Source organism: Melozone crissalis, unplaced genomic scaffold (genome assembly GCF_028551555.1).
Source record: "Melozone crissalis strain CALT ecotype California unplaced genomic scaffold, PUWL_Pcris_2 ptg000016l_1, whole genome shotgun sequence".
Taxonomy (NCBI): Eukaryota; Metazoa; Chordata; class Aves; order Passeriformes; family Passerellidae; genus Melozone; species Melozone crissalis.
The window spans coordinates 36,263,025-36,282,686 of record NW_026535794.1 but is presented as its reverse complement, the minus strand read 5'-3'; the positions used below and the strand labels follow the sequence as shown (position 1 = coordinate 36,282,686).

Below are 19,662 nucleotides of genomic sequence, written 5' to 3'. Positions count from 1 at the left end.
GGGTGCTTGGCGTCGGAACACGCTTCACACCCTCGAGCGGCCATTTTGTGACGGCGCTAAAGTAGCGCCGTCCCGCACGGCTGCGCGGGTGCCCCGCCACCTGCCCGTGGCGGTGTACCCGCTGCGCGTAGGCTCCGGCAGGGCCCTTTGTCTGGGGCTTGCGAATAGCTTTCAATGTCCTGAGGCGCCAAACCGTCCTGCCCACGCCCCGTCGGCGCTGAGCAGCCGAAGTGTGAGGTAAAATGGCGGTGGCACCACGAGCGGCGCCTCGCCTGCCCGAGGTCCTACGTCCCCCCCTGCTGGAGCAAAGGCCCGGCGACGCCCGGAGTGCCGCGGGCTCCTCGGCCCGCACCGGCATGCTGCTTGCTGTTTGTTCTTTCTGTGTGAGAAACGTGCTTTGCGACTGTAGCGCTGACGCTTCAAACACTATACGAGTAAGGTGGTGGGGCTTTTTTTTGGTTTTGTTTTTTTTATTTTTTTATACAGGAGAGGTTGTGCCTAGCGTGCAGTGCTGGGCCGAGGGCTCCGCTTAGTGCCCAGCGGGAAGGCTGCGGCGCCAGCCGCGTTCTTCCCTCAGGCGCCCGCGCTGTCATGGAGACTGTTCAGTGTCCGCGCAGCGGGGCGTGGGTCACGGGGTTTAAATGCTTCAATTAAAAACAAAAACTACAACAAAAAACTACTGCTTACTTTAAACAGAGAATGTGCTGAGGGCAGGGAGAAGCCTGAAAAATCAGGGGCTTGTGTGGCCAAAAAAAGTGAACGTTTTTCTCTGCTGGATGAGCATAAAATTGAGTTATGTTTGTAACACACGTGGGTGGGTAGGTAGGTATTTCCTCCACGTAGCCCAACAAACGTCTTTTTCCACCTTTTCTTTTGCCAAAATTCTTAACTAGTCTCCCGACTACTGTTGCACCAGTTTTCCCTCATCAATTTCAACTTTATGAATTTAAACTTCAATAATTAAGAGCAAACAGATTAATTTGATATTTTGATGAGAGAAGCGAAAAATCACCTGTTAATTCTGATAAGCTGAAAAACTGAATAAACCCCAATATTCGTGGCATCTGGAAGTTTGATATCAGAGCTACTTCATGAGATAGACAAAGTAGACTTCTTTTAGAGTAATTCTAAAGGGGTGAGTCACTTCAGCTGATGCTGTAGTTCCAGTATCATAGGCAGTGTTTCCCACTTCAGAACTTGAGGCGGTTTAGGCTTTGGACACTGATTCAGCAGCAGTGTGAAGTCTTTGTGCATCATGTATGTATAACAGTCATTTGTGTAGTGCTATGTTGACAAAATTATTTGGGTTTAGATAAGATAGTAATTTTTTTGCATTGGCAAGTGTTTTCCATCATCGTATTGGGGACTTAAAAAGTGGCTTCGGAGGGAGATTTTCTTTTTTTGTTGTAGGAGAATTTTACCAGTGTGCGGTTTTGATCTCCTTTTTGAGTTCTAGGAAATGCATGTATTAATAAATCTTATTTTTCATGTTGCCCAGCTTGCTGGAATGCCTAAGTAGTCTGTTTATTCTTTCTTTCTTTCAGGTACATAATGTGTGAGAGTGTTAAATAAGTTATTTTCTTTGAAATTCGGCATCATTAGTGTGAGACAGGAGCACTGCACTTCCATGGTGGCCAAGGCCGTGTGTGACAGGTGTGCCAGCAGCATCTGTGGTTACCAGCAGTGTCTGTGGTTGCCAGCTTCCTTCAGCTGGTTCTGGCACTTGCTGGGCTCCTCCCCTGAGAGCCGTTTCCTGTTTTAGGGCTGCCAGAGAACTTGCACAGCAAAGTGAATACCACTTCTAGCTTGGTTCACTGACACATCCAGAAAGAAAGAAGTAGAAGCAGCAGTTAGGTCAGCTTGAGGAGTTGCCATCTCAGATTTCAGTTCAAATGCCCTTTAGCTGGGTATGCAGCCAAACAAAAGCAGAATACCAGGTGGGTGAAAAACTGCTTGCTTCGTGTTAATCTTCCTGCCAGATTTTGTAGAGCCAGTTTCATTTGAACTGAGAGGTGTTAGAGCCAATGAATGCTCCATTTGTGCAATTGAAATTCCTTGTCACCTGCTATATCTATAGGAAGCTGCAGGCATTCTGGTGTCTTAAAGTGTAATCTAATTGACTAAAATAAATATTTCTGTTTAAATTTTTTAGGCAGCCCATGTGGAGACCCAACGTTCAAGTGCCACGGAGGGCAGTGCCTATTCAGCAACAGTCAGTCAGGGCTATGTTTTACCAGAAGGAAAAGTCATGCCCAACACAGTCTTTGTTGGTGGAATTGACATAAGGGTTTGTATACACTTTTAATTATTTAAAATGGGGTATAGGGTACATCAGTGGAGAATAAGTGGAAATTTTGCTTCTGTTGTAGTGTGGATTTTAAAATTTTTTTGTGGTGGTGGGGTTCTTGTTTTTCTTTGTGTGTGCATTTGCCAGTCTAGAAGATGCTGAAATGTCATGGGAGAATTCTGGAACGTGTCTTCCAAAACTAACTTTTAGTTCTTATGGGAGTGGAAAATGGGTTTAAAAAATGGTACTTGCCTGCTTTAAATCAGCTCTAAGCAGTTGAATGTTTTTGAAGATGTTTAAGACCTTGTTTTCTTTTAGATGAATGAAGCAGAAATTCGGAGTGTCTTTGAACAATATGGTACTGTGAAGGAGGTGAAGGTCATCACTGACAGAACTGGTGTTTCAAAGGGGTGGGTAGAATAAGAGTTGTTTTTAGTTGCTGCTTATGTGGACAGCATTCTGTAATAGGTGATATGAGCAGATGCTTAGCAACACACTTGACATGCTGAAGCCTTAACACTAACTGCAGTCTGCTGTTATTGTGAGTTAAGACTGAAACCAGTTAATCTATACTGCCCCAAACTAAGTCTGTATAATCTTACAAAGAATAGAATTAATTCTTCTACTTCAACCTCTCTGTTCAGGGAAAAGAAGCTCACTGTCACTCAGTCATTGAAAACAAAGCCTGATTGTGTGATGCTTACACAGCCAATTCTTTTGTAGGACTCTTCTGCTGGCTAGAGTAGCTAAAAATCAGGGGACAGTTCAGAATGATTAGGAGAATTAAATGGCTTATTCAGGGCAGTAACTCTGCCCTCTCCTGACACTTGTGAATAAGTTCTAGAGGCAAACAGCCCAAACTTCTTTGGGTGAAGACTAAGTATGTGAACAAAGTTGAAACAAGGAAATTCCCTTTGAATATATTGAGGAGTTCTGGATAACTATGGTGAAACCCTTAAATAAGAAAATGAAGGACCTTACCCTGCTGAGTTCTGGGGAGGCCATCCCAGTTTTGAGGTTATCCCTCCTGATGAGAAGGAGGGACTTCTCCCTCTTGAAGTTCCTTCCAGTGAGAATTTTTCTTACATTCTATGCTTAGCTCCTACAGTGTCATATCTTTTTCTTCAGCATATATAGCAATGGAAGAGCTAGAAATAAAATTCATTTTCTCATATCCCTTTCTAGTCTGTGAAGTGAACCCTGCTGTGCTGTTAGTGTATGTTACAAGTATTGATAATCATTTGACTTATTCCATTAATGGGACACAATTGTTACTATAATGCTCTGAAATTATCTTAATTGTGTAGACCAGATAAACTGGGAATGCAGTGAAATAAACTGAAAAACCTCTTCAAGAATTGCTTCCCTCCCACTGATGTTACTGTTCCTATAATGCCTGCTTTCATCCAGACCTCTGTAGTAAATACAAAATTTAAAGATAAGTCAAATCTTAGTTAAAAATTTAACTTTCTGAGTTACTAATATTAACAGCAGTCCTCATTTTGAGTAGTTAAAATAGAAAAATAGGCCTTATTTCATATTATTCTAAAATCTGGCATTTAGTTTCTTGCATCTGGCCTGAGTCATAAATTAATGTTCTAGTTGATAATTTTGATGTGCAATATAATGTACCTGGCACGTTGTTAACTGGTCTTGTTTCAAACATTTAGCTTATAATCAAATGATACTGATTACTGAGTAGTCTGTTCTTCCTTTTTAGGTATGGATTTGTGTCTTTCCTGGACAATGTGGATGTTCAAAAGATAGTTGAGGTAAGCTCAGCTTTGTCCAAATGACTGAGAAGTTAGAGGGATGAAGGTTAGAGACAAGTTTGTGGAAGCCAAGTTGTGTACCCTGTAGAGTAAGTTAAGACACAGAAAGTCTAGGGCTGCCCAAAAAGTAAACTTTCCTAAAATGTGTGCTGGTGGTAAAATCTTTGTGTATTTGCTTAAATAAGAAGCAAGATTAGTCTTCAGCATATTAGTTTTTAGCCTGGTGTGGTCAAGCATCTCATGTAATTTTGTTTGATTGCTCTCATTTATTTATGTGCTTGAAAGCCTTGAGGTGTTTGGCTGCTTGCTTTTGGTAGTGGATGATTGTCATAGAACCCTTTTGCTTATGGCAGAAATGTAGACATTTAGTTAGAGAGATGCCTTGGTTTAAGATAATTAAAGTGGGACACTCTAAAATGAGTCATCTCTCCTTTAGGTTAACCAATCCCTTTCCACGAATAAGTAGAAACAAATATGGATAGATATAAGTGAAAAAATAACAGTTTACTAATAAAGAAGGAAATAGCAACAGGCAAAAAAATAACAGTAATAGTCACTAGTTACAAAGTTGCTGGAATCTCCTGGATTCCCAAGGAACAAAGAGAAACTTGGAATGGTGGGGTGACACCTCCCCAAAATAGTGGCCTCTGCAGCTGACCAAACTTGTAGTTCCAAAGACAAGGAGAAAATGGTGACAGCCTCCCCCTTCTTACCTCTTCATTGAGGAATGCAGCTGGCACTTGGTCAGGGCTAGAACTCACGGAGGGATTTGCCTTCCTTGGCAGCAGCCAGCCAGGCAAGGCCAGGCAGCTGGGCTGGGGCGGCTGTGCCTTCACTTCTGCAGGGCTGCTCCATGCTGGTGCAGACAGGCAGTGGTGGGATTCACCTTGAGCCTGTCCAGGATGCAAGAGAGAAAAGAGGGGGAAAAAACCTCAGAGCAGAGTCTCTGCCTTGAGCAAAACCATGAGGCAAGAGAGAGTGCTGTCTCTGAACTTTCAAAAGGCTGGGGCACTTGCCCCACTCTGCTCCATGGTTGTGTTTTCTGGCTCCAAGGTCTTCAGAGACAGTAACAATTTTGGGCAGAGACAGATAAAATACAATAACATTTTGGGTTACCTAGGGCATAGGAGTAACAGTATCATGGAAGACAGGATTAATTTTTTTATTTATGTCTCAGTAGTTGAAATATGTTTCTCTAGCAGTATTTTGTGCATTTGGATGCTACCTGGGGTGCAAGTATTTTTTAAGCCTCCTAGATTGTGCTGTGGCTGTTCATGTTTTAGTGGGTCTAAGTACTGGCCAAACACCACTGCATCCACTAGAATCATCTACTCATTTTCTGCTGTGAGATAAGGATTAGGAGGAGAGCATAACAGGCTTAAAACTTTTAAGGGTATAAAGGAAACTTTATTAACAGGACTAAAAGAAAAATAATAAGAAATCAGAATAAACCTTCGGAACACTTTTCCTACTCCCAAGTCTTCTGTTTTTTCCTACTAACAACGTAAAAAGACAAATGTGGCATTTTCAGTCAGTTTACCACTTTTAAAATAATCTTTTCTTCAGTTCATTTAGGGAGAGGAGCCTCTCCTGCCATGTAAAGGAGACCAGGCCTGCCGGTGGTCGTGTGATCTCCGCTGGGCAGCGGCTGCTCTGGCTGGCATGGCTGCTTTCCGGCCGCTCTGGCTGCATGGCCGCTTGCCGGCCCCTGCTGCAGTCAGTTCCAGCTGCAGGGCTGCCTCTGTCCTTAGCCGTGTGATTTTCCCACTGCCAGTGGATGGCTCAGCAGCTCACAGCCAGAGCAAGGCCAGGCTCGGTGGTGGCAGAATCTCCACCAACCTGGCTGTGAGGCGGAGCAGGGCCTGGCCAGTGTTCAAAGGCTGGAAGCAAGAGAGTTTTTCCTGGGCTTTGTTCATTTTTAAGTGTGGTTTTGGAGAGATGTGTTCAACTTTTTTTTAAGTCATTTAATAGGGCGTCAGTATTGAAAACTAGCTAGCTGGTTGGTTTTGTCAGGTCTGAAGAAAGGTCCTGCCAAGGCCGTTATAGGGAATCACTTAGGTAGCTGGTGGATTTCTTCCTTAACTAAAAACCAAACGATGTTAAACCACGACACTGTCACCATATAGTTTTTGTGTAGCAAACACAGGAGATGAGGGGGTAGAACTGTTACAGACCTTCTGATCTTGGGAGTTTGGTATCAGAGAAATTTTAGATCTCGGCGCTTATAACCAGATCAGTTACTTGGTTCTGATAGACTTGGGCAGGTCACAAACCACTGACAAAGCTTTTTATTTTCCCTCTTTCTCCCCAGCCTGAATACAGTAACTGTGAAAATAACATGTATTGAAATCCTTGCCTCTTTCAAGTACTTGCCTCAGAAAACTCCTGTGTCTCTGGAGGATGAACAGTCTCTCATTTGCTTCTGAAGCTTTTAGATAGGGAAGTAGATCAGAAAGACAAATCCAGACAGATGTGCCAGGCACAAAGGTAGTGTTCTGTGATGTGCAGATGTGTTTACTGGCCATCCAGCTCTGTAAGTGGGAAGAGAACATGTTTGAATAAAGTGGAGAGTAGTGAAACCCCAGCAGGAGATCCTTGATACTCACCAAAAGATTTTTAAAAGCTTACTGTTACTTGATGTGGTATGATGACAAAAATATACAGTGACTGCTGTACTGAGAAACAGACTTCATCTGAGAACACCTTTTTCTTTTAACTATGTGTTACATTTATTATGCTGCATCAGTGTGGCATGCTTGCTCTGAGGTAACATTTTCTGTGGAGACCTCTTGAGTAGCGTTGACATTTGAGTTATGCAGAGTACTGATTTTCTGTGTGTGCTTCAAAACTGGAGCCTGCAGTGTTCCTCTGTTAATATAGTACTTACTGATCTGAGTTTGTGTACCAGACGTCTTAAAGACCCAGAGGCATATTGTGGGTTTTCTTTTCAGTGCACATTTCAGGTCTGCAGGCAGTACAAATACTTGCCATCTCAGGAAGAAGCATGTTCAGATAGAGCATGTTGTCTTTTGGCGGGGATTGAAGAAAGGAAGACATTAACATGGGGGTTGTAGAACTCAAATTATATGCAAAGGTTACTGCAGTAAATCGCTTAAAGCCCTATCTGCACTGAGTGGTCACAGTGTTTTCTGTAAATAAGCATGATAGAGCCTCTCTAACTAAAATTACTCTCTGTGCCTGTGTTCATCTGCCTGTTCAACAAGGCCTTGTAGCCTTGTTCAGCTCTGGCAGTGTTTTTCTTCTGCTTTAGGTGTGTAACTGCACTCTGGTCCAGCATGAATCTGTTCGCTGTTCAGATTGGAAAGTTGTCTTTCATTTAGAGAGAAGGCCTGTCTCCTAGCATCTCCCATTGTTAAGGTGGAGAAAGTAGTTGCATGATTTTGGGCACAGCAGGATTCCAGAATTTTAAAATGCTCAAAATCAACCAAGACACTTACCCCTGAAAAACATAAAAATCAAACAAGTCCACTTGTCAAATTAGTCAGGTTATTGCACCTTTTTTCACCCCCATATCTGTTGAATCATCTTCTCGTACTAATAGAAATTAGAATGAGCAAGTTTTTTTGTAATCATGATATTCTTATTTTGCAGGCAATAATACAGTTGCTGTTGCCTGTTCAAAGCACTTCCCTTTAGCAGAAATTAGGGAAAATTGCAAAACCATGTATTTTCTTGTGAAGCAGGCACTTCTGTAGAGTTGCATGTGATAGAGAATCTAGACAGACTGTCTGCATCCAATACTGACTTAAATGCTTGGTACTAGAATTGTGCTAATAGGGCCAAACCAAAAATCTTACACTAGAGACCTGAGACTGTGGTCACTTTGCAATAGTACTGTCACTGAGACAGGAATAGTTAAGACCCGTGTGTGTAAAGCAGCAGGGCTGATGGTCACTGATACATAGTTGCAAATTGGAGTAGTGCATGTTACTATTAGGGCCAGTGATACATAATTTTGGAGGGTTGGTGAGTAGGCTGCTGAGCTGAGGGCACTGCAGGAAATCTGAGGTAAAAGGCATATGGTGTAGAGAGAGGAGACTGGAGGCTGTTGAGCCTTTATGAGAGTTGCTGTGCTGTGATGTAGAAGCAAAGTCCAGTCTCTTTAAAGTCCTACAAACTTCTCACCTTGCTGATTCCCAGCTTACAGAGAATAACCTGTCTTTCAGTCACAAATCAACTTCCATGGTAAAAAGCTGAAACTGGGGCCAGCAATCAGAAAACAACAAAATTTAAGTAAGTATATCTAAGTAAATTTCTTCATATTGCAGGTATTATAATATAACAGGATTTTTTTCTTAGACATCATTATCCTTGCAGATACTTTTTATCTGATGCAGTATGTATAGTTCAGTTACACCTGGGTTCTGACTTCTGTGACCTCACTTGTATGATGTTGTTTTAATAAGAGTGAGGTTGGTAGCACAATACAATATAGTTAATATTGAGGTAAATTTGTGACTCAAAACCGTTAAGGTTTTTTCCAGCTTGAATTCAGATTCCTAATGAAATACATGTGGTAATGTCTTAATACTATTTTTTATCTGTTTCAAAACAAGATTCCTGCGTGCATCCCAGACAAATAGTTCTTGGTCCTCCTCCACCACAGTTCCAGAGCGTGTGGGGTAATCAGAGTATGGAGACATATGTGCAGCCTCCAGCTGTCATGAACCCTGTAACACCCTATGTTCAGGTAGGCCTGCTCCTGACACTGGTTTTGAATCATAATTAAATATTTTGGAAGGTGCAAGCACGTACGACTTTTGGAGTATGTATTGAGATTCCAATCTGATTTTACCTGCCTGTTATCATGTAGCTTTCCCCAGTAAGAAGCACCCAACTTCAAACCATTTCAAAGGAATGCCAGCAACCTTGAAAATTTGATTCAGTGACGTTAACTCATTCTGAAACAAAAAGGAGATACCCTTTAAGAAGGAGAGCTGTTGAAAGTGGAGGGAAGATTGAGTTATTACTGCCTATCACAGATGCAGTTCACAAATGAAATATATCCAGATATTTAATGTGTTGCTGTCCTGCTTCAGAATAAACTACGAAATATAAAATGTATTTTTGTAGACTAAGAGTGGGATAAGAAGTTATCTCGAGTACTTTTCTCCTAGCCAAACACATCCTTGGTTTTAAACTGCTGTTGTGTTACAAGAGCACTGTGTTCCAGCATCTGCTGTTAATAGCTGTGCCCAGCACAGTATTGCACATGAGCATTCCTTCTGAGGTGTGGGTACAGTGCTTCTGGCCTGGATATGAGTCCTGTGCTGTGGGAGTGAACCAGATCAGGCTCTCTTACTGCATTACTGTATGATGGGGCAGTACTGACTACAATCTGACCCTGTCTTGTATATCTTAAGGAAGGAGGAAGAACAAACTTGCAGAAATACTTTCTTGCAAGGCAGAGAGCTTGATAATAGTCTTCTTGCTGATTCTCTTTAGTTTATTAATTTAAGAGCATTAATTCTCTTAAAGGCTGGAATTTGTCTTTAACTATTCCCTGAAGAATCTGGGAAAGTTCCACATTCACAGTGGAATACTTTCAGGAAAGAAATACTAGGAAATTCTTAATTTGAGTATTTAGCTTCCTTTTCCTCCTAGAAACTGATCCTTCAGATTGTACTCTGTTATTTCAGAGATGTCAGTCTGCTTCAGATCTACCTCTCAAAGTTTATGGCATGGCTTGCACTTCTGAAATTACATAAAAGATCAGTTACAAGCAGAAATGGGGTTTTTAGATATGAGTTGGAATCCCACTTTATAGATGTTATCAGTGCCTTCAGGCACTGAAGCAAGCCCTGTGGGAAGTCTAAAGGTTGCTTTTAAATAGTGATTCTAGTCTGCACAGGAATTGAAATAACAGTGTAACTTCTAAAAGTGTGCTCCTGGCTAATACCTCTACAAATATCATACTTGTATCTTGCTTCAAACTTGCAGGCATTTTTTAAAAAAAAAACTTTCTTTCCAGCCCTATCCATACAGTTCATCACCAGCTGTACTGCTAAAGCAGCAAGTTCCCATAGGATATCAACCTGCTTACAACTATCAGGTATGTCAAGTTTTAGTAGAAGCAGAAAGGTTGTTGGATACCTGACTAAGCTGGAATGAAGTGTTAACTGGAGTCTGATCTCTGTGCTTCTCATTTTTTGGAATCTATCTTCCTTCACTTCACAGCTACTAAAGCAAAAACAAATTAGTGATGAAAGCTGTTGAGTAAATTAGCATACTCTTTTCTTTTTATAGTTTCATTACTATTTTCTTAAATATACTGGGATAAAACAACTTTGAAATTAGAAGAAAGTATGTGAATTAGTAGTACTTGTGGGAGGGAGTTTTGCATTTGTACATGCTGTAGTGTAGCATGTTAGGTACTTGGAATCAGAGTCTTATCAGATGATACCACGTTAGATGTATATGGGGAGGATGTGCTCTTGCACTATGAAAATGTCAGAAGGTGCTTAGCTGATAGTGGGGTTTGAACTCACAAGGGAAGTGCGTGGCTAAGTCCTATTACTGGTGCTAAACTGGGAGTAACTGGAAGCAGCTTAGAGGCTTGAGATCTGTTTTCAGTGTAGGTACTTGGTTTCTCTTATTTTCCTAATATTTAGGAACATTTTTAAATTTTTCTTTAACTTGGAGTGAGAAGGCAATATCTGACTAAAGAAAGGTATCTTGCTGGATGTAAGACTGTATTTATTAATTGATTGTTTTGTGAAAAATCCAGATATAAAATGCTATAACCAGTGGCTCCTACAGAGCAGTTACTTGTCTGTGTTGGCCATAAATGAGTAAAAGTGTTTCTTGTCCAATTTTTGTTTAAGGCTCAACCACAGTGGCTTGCTGGGGAGCCAAGAAATTATGTAATACCTCCAACTCCGGTAAGTCTACAAAGTTAGACTTCTGAAATTGTCTTCTTAATTAGCACATTGTTTTTACAGCTTGATACTTCTCAAAAAAGTCTGTTTGTTGTCTGGATCTGTATAATCTGGTCTGCAAATCTGTAATTGCCGATAAGATTATATGTTGTCGTTCAGAATTTCTACTGATGTAACTGCTTTTTTGAGTTACCTGGTGGAAGAGATCTGCCTGGTGTTGGCACTAGGACTACATGTTCTAGTTACAGAACTCTGGAATTCTAAGTAAAATAGAGTTGGTTTTTCAGGAAAAGTTAAAGAAAAAGTAAGCTGACTTGATGTACAATTTTTTTTAAGTTTAAAAAGTCTCCATGTTCTTTGCAAGTACTGATGAATTTTTTGGCTCCTTCCAATAGACTTTACCGATTTTCTCAGGCTACTACAAACTGTAGATGGTGCTGCTGGCCTCTAAAAAAATTCCTTGTGTTCTGTGACTTAATGCGAGTAACGCCTGTGAGAAGGGGGAAAAATACTCTATTTGTTTACAATGTCAGAATTTAAACTTGTCCTCTGGGTATTTTTGTATGTTTAGGTGTATTTATTGACTACAATTTTGATTAAGTGTTTAAAAGCTCTAGTAAGTAATTTTCTCATGAGTGGTATTCTCTTCCTGAAAGCTGCCAGAAGTCATTGAAATATTGATTACACTATTGGCTTGAAATAGTTGTTTTAATAACCTCCATGAATGTGGATACATTATACAGCCATAATGTATCACTTCACAATTCAATGGTAGCAGGCCAAAATGTTTTTAGAGCAGGTGTGCATGGGGGTTTCATTGTTAAATGTTACAAGTTTGATTGTAGGAGCAGACAAGTGTTCTAGAACTATCTCAGCTAAGCAACTTTAGGTATCATTCTTAACTGTCATAGTAAAATGGGTCATGGCACAGTATTTCCCTACTCATGAAACTTACGAAAACTGCAAAGATGAACTTGGCACATCTTATGGATAGATGAGGATCAGTGACACTATGAGTGTGCATGTTATTCCAGTGTTACTGAAACATTCTAATACTTTAAAACACTATAGGTGTATACTTCAGTGAACTATCATGGCTCTGAGGATCCAGGATTTATACAGATGGAATGTGCTGTTCCAGAGCCCACGCAGTTGCCTAGCAGCCCACAAAAGGTAAGTGCTTTCTCAAAACTTTAATATTATCATAATTGCCATTCCCAGAAATTTGCCCATGAGGGTTATATAGCTTTGTCAGGGGCCTTGGACAGATATCCTAGAAGTCAGGGTTATAGTTGCTCCTTTCAGCCTCTTGTTAAGTCCCACGTATCTGATTTCTGTGTACAACTTCAGAAGTCTCAAATTTCCTTGAAACTGTTAGTGCTTGTTTGCAGTGCTGAGGGCTGGAGAAAGTGTATGTACTAGCTGATTAAGTCTACTGACAAGACTTTGCCTAATCTGTGGAAATTCCAGGGAAAATTAGAGGTACTAAAAAAGCAGATTCAATAGCACTGCCTGCTCTGTTAGGTAGATTTATTTTAAGCTTCAAATACCTGAGTTGGTAACTTTCACCCTTTCTTACTGTTTTGTGGAAGGCGGCCCCAATTTAGTGAACAATTTGCTCTGAATTCAGTTTTCTAAGGGAGAAATTTCATTTCTCTGCTGTCAGCCTCATCCACAAGAGAACTGGCCTGTCACTGATTAGAATTGTTATGCTGTAATGCTGAAGGGGGATAATAAGTTAGTAGTTTTAGAAGATTGGGAGGGACAAAAAAATTACAAGTATCTCAGGAAACACAAGGCAGTTGAGGAATCCTGATTTCCAGGTAAACCCTGTGACACCCTGGCATTGCTAGCTAGTAATGTCCTAACTAAGAAAATAACCTATAACTATATATGCACCTCTAACTGTATTTCAGAAGTCTGTGGACAGGGGCATGCAAACAGTACTATCCTGTCTGTCTAATCCTGAGAACCAGCTGACAAATGACTTTGTATCACAAGACAGCAATGTAAAGGTATGTAGTCAAAGTAAAATGATATCCCTGAAACATAGGTGCCCTTCAGTGTGTTCGCCTACAGGATACCATAAAAATGAAGCAATTCATATCTGTGGATGCCACTTGAATTTTTTCTTCCTTGTACACACTCTGAGATGTGTGCTTAATGATGGAAAGAAGTGCTGAAATTGGATTCAGTGGGTTTAATCAGGACAGGATAAAAATTGCTGAGCAGTCAACTAATGAACAATTAGAGCATAAGTCTGGCTAGTCATTTCTCGGTGACATGGCTGAAAGCAGTAGATTACTCCCTAGCTTGGACAGAGGATGTTGACTTTAAACCTTGATAGTCTGTACAGTGAAATAGCTACTCTGGATGGTGCCTAGTTATGCTTTGTCTCTGCTTTAACCAGTAAATTAAGTCTAGGTTGGTAAGCTGGTTGTTCTTTTTTTGCTTTATGTATTCCATCTTTGTAGTTTTGCAATTTCTGATTACATTCCAAGCCATATGTAATTTCAGGTTATTAATTTCTAAGACCTTGCTTCCTTTTTGTAAAACAACAGATATGTGAACTAGACAGGTGTACTCTGAAATGGGAATGGAGAAGCTGCGTTTTTGTCAGTTTTGGAGAGGGATGAATAGAGTACAGGGTGTCTGGAGATAGTTTTCATGAGACTTTGGTTCCTTTATTCTGATTAATGGAATTTTTTTTCTTGTCCTCTCTTCTATCCCATCCCAGGAGGGTAAGACATACCACTTCAGAAAAGGAAAGACAGTACACAAAGCCATTTGATCAACAAAGACTTCAAAGTATCTAAATTAATTAACTAGATGGTACTACAGTTCAATTTAGCAACACAGAATGTAACATTCCTCAAAGTTACTTCAGGTTATGTTTGTACTCCTGTTCTACATGTTTTGATACTGTTGTTGTTGCTTGAATAGTTTGAGGTTCGAAGTAGTAAGAGTTGACAAACGTCAGTGTTACTGTTTGTGTGCTTCCCCTGATAACTGACTGGAATGTTAGAGAGTTTATATGTTTCCTTTATGTGGATTTTTCTCTGAGCTTTAAGGTACAGTTTGCATATTACATGTTGTTTTTCATTAACACATGGTTTTTCGTTAACTACCACTTGACTCATTGACCAGTTAACTCCTGCAGTTCAAAAATGGAAGTAGTTATTTGCCCAAGAGAATGTATTTTAAGACTGAGCTTTTAAATCAGTGCAAAGGAAGATGAGAAGTTGTAACTGAGCTGAAGCCCTGTAAGTCCTGCTTGCCTTTAGACGACATAATCAATGTGATTATGTTCATTGATGGCAGTCTATGTACCTGCAGTCTTGAGCATCACTATTATTTTTGGGTAAGTAATGAAGAGAATCCTAAAATTCCTGTCTGTAACTTAAAATGCGAGAATGTTATCTGTATTGGACGCTCAGTCAGCCAATACAAGGTTTTTTACTTGAAAAATCTTAACAATACCTGTATTTTAAACTTCTGAGAAAATACTGCACTTATATAAGCCTTTGTTATGTGATGCAAACTGTTAATCAAAGAATATGTGTATGACTGTTTTAATAATCATGTAGATTTTAGGTGTGTATTGTGAAACAGTGAAATAAATTTTTACTTTGCCTTGGTTTCCTAAATTTCTGGTGTGACAAATCTAAATAATAACTTGTTAAAGCTGTTAAAAACTTACTGCTCTATGTGAAATTTCTAGTTACTATAAATCTATAGTAACAAACCTTCATTTTGTGTAGATACTAGCTGAAGCTTCCAAAGAGTAGAACTGAGAAAAGAGAACAGTCTTTTTATATGTCAGGTCCTAGCTTGCTTTTTTTCTCCTATTCAAACACCTCAATGTCTCCAGACAATAAAAGAAAAATATGCCTCTCTTGTTAAGGATGTATATACAAGGCTGTTTAGGACTGCCTGTTCAGCTTCAAATTTCCAGAAGGTTTAGAGATACAAATGGCTAGGCAAAGACTTAGCCAGACAGACATGTTAGTGAAATAGTAGAAGGGCAGTGGATGTGTGAGGGAATATGGCTAGAGCAAATGTCCAAGGACTGCTTCTCAGGAGTGTTGTGGATAAAACTTTATTAAAGGAGGGTGAGGGAGAATGATGATAAATTTTTTTTTGAACCACTTTATGCAGCTTTGTACTGATGTTCTGATAGCATAAATTAACCTGGAAAAAGCAAAGCCCATACCAGTTTCCCTACTCACTGTTTCATGTTACTGAAGATAGTATTAAGTGTTCCCATGATACTGATTTGCCGTGTTTTTTTCAGACTGCGCTTTTAAAGATAGTGGCTTGATTGTGCTTAACTTCTGTGTTAGCAGCTTTTTTGCAAAGGTTTTTCTAGTATTGAATCAGGATCCTGTCCTTTCCAACTTTCAGTATCTAAACAGCCTGCATGTGGTTTCAAAGCTGTGATGTCAGTTTATTGATAAAAGGTAGTTGTTTCTTTGCAAATGCAGATTTCTTTTTGCCTTGATTTATGTTGGCTTGGTTGCCCCAGACCTTACCTGAGGCTTTCTGCTGTAGCCCTTAGAAAATGCAAAGGGCCCTGTGCGTAGCTGTCTCATTGAAGAGTCTCACCACCAAAAGAGGAGATTGAACCAGAGGATGCCTACATAAAGTACACATCTTCTGTTTATTTGACTGAGTGTTATGCACAGGACCGTCTGGTGAGCAAGTCAATTGTGCAGTGCTCTTGAAATGGTACTAGATTCTTACAGGCATGCTGAGAGATTCTATCACAAGGGAATTGCCAAGGCCTTATGAATATAATTTATTTTTTCTACCATTAGATCATGTTGTGCTGGTTCTGCTGCCTGCTTACCTGTAGAGCAGCCCATGTGTTTTTATTGTTCTTTTGAAGTACCCTATAGCATGTAACATAAAGCATAACACAAAACCAATAAGTACATCTCTTTCCTGTTGCATTCAGAAAGTTAATATTGTTGTGATTAAAGGCATTTCCAAAATCAGTGCATGGTTCCCCTTGTATTCTCAAATCAAGTGGACCAATGTTAACTGTAAGCTAGCAGGCTTGTCAGTCCTTGTGCATCTGCATTTGCTTGCACACAGTATGTACATTCTGTGAGAGACTCAAAAGCTTTAGGTGTACTTTAAAAATTAAGATAGCTCTTTGTCAAAAGAAACAATTGCTTAGACAAGATAGAAAAATACAATGCTTACATTTAATTGCTATTCTAGAGCTATGACACTTGGTTTGTTTTACTTCCTGCCTGAAGTACCCCAGTTTGCTGTTTGATGGCCTTTTCATATCTTTTTACACATTTTGCCACCTGACAGAATTATTCTTGGAATGAGACAGCCAGACAGATGGTATTCTTGGATCTCCATTAGAATGATTGTCTGGCACAGATGCTAATTCCCTGTCAAAGTGGAAATATTTTTTTCCTTTTAGGTATTTGTGTGCTAAACTGTCTTAATCTGAAGGTGATGTGATTCTTTATTGCTATAAAGAAACAAAAGTGTTTTCTATTTTGTATTTCACAGGGTTTTCTTCTGTATGCCTTACTGAAAGAGATTTAAGTCCTCTAACAAATCTACACTCTATATTCTAGGAATTAGTTTCTAGAATTAGTTTCTAATATTTTAGAAGTGATAAAAACTTTAAGAACTTTAATGTCTGCCATTTCTAGTATTGCTGGGAAAGTTAAAAAAAAGTGATTCCAAGCTACTAAAAAAATTGAGGAGGTTTCTTCAGGTAGACTATGCATCTTAAAAATCACTTAACTAGCTTTACAACTCAAATTCTTCCTTCCTGCTTTGTTTCTGCTCTAAAATTTGGGCTGAAGCTTGGGAGACAAACTCATACTGTAAGTTCTTTTAAAGGAAAAGGCCCCAGCTGAGTTTAAAAAGGCCTCTGTATTGTCCCAGTGACTGTTCAAGCTTCAACTTAAGGGCTTGTTTGTTTGTGGGGATTTTGTATTATGTGGGGGTTTCTGTTTTGTTTTGGGCATTAGGGCGTTTCTTTTTTCCGAGTAGTGTGAACTTGTGTAGTGGGTGCTCAAGACAAGCATGAAAAGGGTTTCCTACTCCTTCACCTTAAAGTTGGAGACTGTAGAAAGTATAGAAATGAGGGCAGGATTTATATTTAAAAATGTTGCTGTAGAATATTGATGCTGCTAGTCCAAAAGCAATTACTGTATGGATATTTAAAAACAGAAAAACTATATCAAAATTTCTAAATGTGTAGTCAAATAAAGGTGTGTGCTGTACTTAATATGTTGCTGATGTAGTGGGATATTAGAAGTATGCTTAATAAGACAGTACTGATGTGTCAGCAGTACTTCTCTTCTTGGGATGTGTGTATCATGCCCTTTAAGCTTCTGTTCACCTTTTCCTGTAAATAGGTGTCCAAATTTCAGGCTATTGTTTAAACTACTTGGTGTTTATACTAGATGACCTTAAAAGATCCTTTCCAACCCAAACTGCTCTATGATGCTGTCAAGGAATCTGCTTTCCCCTATCCCATCCAGGATCACTCTGGATTTAATCTTCGTAGGCTGTCTTAAATTTAAAAGAATGTTTTGCTGTGTGATGCTCTTTTTTGTCTGGAACAAACCTAACCAAATCTCTTTTCCCCCATTATTTTTGCTCCTCTATGAAAGACTCTTCAGTGAACTTCTAAACTTCTTGTAAAGTCTTTCTAGAACAATCTAGGATTAAACTCACCAATTTAAATAGAGGTTGTCTTCTTTTCCTGGAAAAGAATTTGTGCTTAGAACTGTAAATTAATTCGTGGATCATTTCATGGGATGGCTTGGGTTGGACAGGACCTCTAAAGGTCATATAGTGAACCCTCCTGCAATGAGCAGGGATAGATCCAACTAGGTCAAGTAATTCAGAGCCCTCTCCACTCACCATGAATGTTCACAGGGATGGGACATCACCACTCCTGGACAACCTCTTCTGGTGTCTCACAGACCTCATGGAAGACAATATCTTCATTCTGTCTGATATAATTCTTCCGTCCTAGTTTAAAGCCATTACTCCTTCTATCACAACTTGCCCTACTAAAATGTCTCAGTCTTTCTTACAGGTTCCCTTTAGTGTTGGAAGGCCCCAATAATGTCTCCCTGGAGCATGCTCTGCCTGTCTTCATAGGAGAGCTGCTCCAGCCCTCTGACCATCTTCATGGCCCTTCTCTGGACCTGCTCCAACAGGTCCATGTCTTTCCTGTGGTCAGTACTCCAGGTGCAGTTTCACCAGAGGGGCAGAATTCCTTCCCTTGGGAGGAAAGGGGACAAACAACCCAGTGTTTTGGCCTGTAGCAGTTCATAGTGTCATGCTGATGAGTTGTGCAGCCGTTCAATTCTTAGCATAAACTGATTTTATTATTCCTGAGTGTAGGGAAGCAGTTAAATTATTAAAATGGGATTGGTGGCTCCTGTATATTACAAAAAGATGTAAATGTCTTGGGGTAGAGGTGACTAGCCTTCTATAAGACATATAAAGATCCTACATACATGTGGTAAAGTAACCACGTGGAAATGTGTTCTGAGCACAAACACTTCCATTTCTAGCTTTTAGGAGGACAGTGAGGCAGGGAATAGAATATGAATTGGTCAGAGGCCATACATGAAATCAGAATCATTTAGATTGGAAAGGATGTTTGAGATCATTGAGTTCAGTCTGTTAACACTGCTGAGCTGAACAAGTCTCCCCAAGCGCCACACCTTCTCAGTATCTCTAGGAATAGTGACTGCACCACTTTTTTGGGCAGCCTGCTCCAACACTTGACAGCTCTGTTTTTGAAGAAATTTCTACTGAACATCAAAGGTGGACCTCCCTTGGCCAAAGGTGGGCCTCCCTCTGAGGCCCATTTCTTGTCCTGTAACTTGTTACTTGGGAGAAGAGGTGGACTCCCAACCTCCTGTGCTGAGTGACAAGGTCTGCTCCAAGCCCCATCTTCCTCAGCTGTTCCTCATCACATTGGTGCTTCAGACTCCTCACCAACTTTGTTGCCCTTCTCTGGACATGCTCTGGTGTCTCATTTTTCCTCCAGTGAGGGGTCCAAAAGAACACAGTATTCAAGATGTGGCCTTACCAGAGGAGGGAGTTACAATTGCTTCCTGGGAAGAGAGTACAGGGAGACAATTGCTTCCTGGATCTGGCTGTCATATTTTGTGATACAAGCCAGGATGCAGTTTGCCACGTGCGAACACTGCAGGCTCATGTTCAGGCAGTCCTGTCTCACTCAGGGCCTAGCGGCTATTTTGGGACTGCTGTGGACCAGGGCAATCTGACTGTTTAATTAAAACAAAGCATTACAAAGGTCTGTGGTGGGTGTTGATGCAATGTGATTTCATCCCAGTGCCCAGAATGTCAAAGTGAAGAAACCCAATGAAGTGCAGTACATGCTGGGCGTGACTTAGGATTTTCTTAAGAAGAGATTGTGGTTGCTAATGGGGCTCAGCTGCAGAGGTTGCAGCTCCCTGTGGTCCCACCTGATGCCCTTAAGCGTAATTCAACTGCCCTGTTGATGTGTCTTGTTCAGCATGGTGTCCAGCTCTGTGGCTCTGAACCCCAGGGGCATCTTGGGGTAGAGGTGACCAGCACTGGGGTTGCCCAGGTGCTCCTTTTCTGCCAGCACAGTTTTCCAGACACTCTTCACCAAGCCTGTAGTGTTTCATGCAGTTGTTCTGACTCAAGTGCAGGACCT

At 40.4% G+C, this 19,662-nt stretch overlaps 1 protein-coding gene across 1 annotated transcript; it reads left to right on the top strand.

Moving 5' to 3' along the window:
• The first annotated feature begins 242 nt into the window (after nt 1-242).
• DAZL (deleted in azoospermia like) lies at nt 243-13,749 on the top strand. Its single transcript, XM_054274242.1, has 11 exons — nt 243-434; nt 2,153-2,287; nt 2,606-2,697; nt 4,008-4,059; nt 8,247-8,313; nt 8,637-8,770; nt 10,052-10,132; nt 10,905-10,961; nt 12,030-12,131; nt 12,875-12,973; nt 13,696-13,749. Exons 1-11 carry the CDS (start codon nt 243-245, stop codon nt 13,747-13,749), a joined length of 1,065 nt encoding a protein of 354 aa, XP_054130217.1.
• Nucleotides 13,750-19,662: the final 5,913 nt, after the last annotated feature.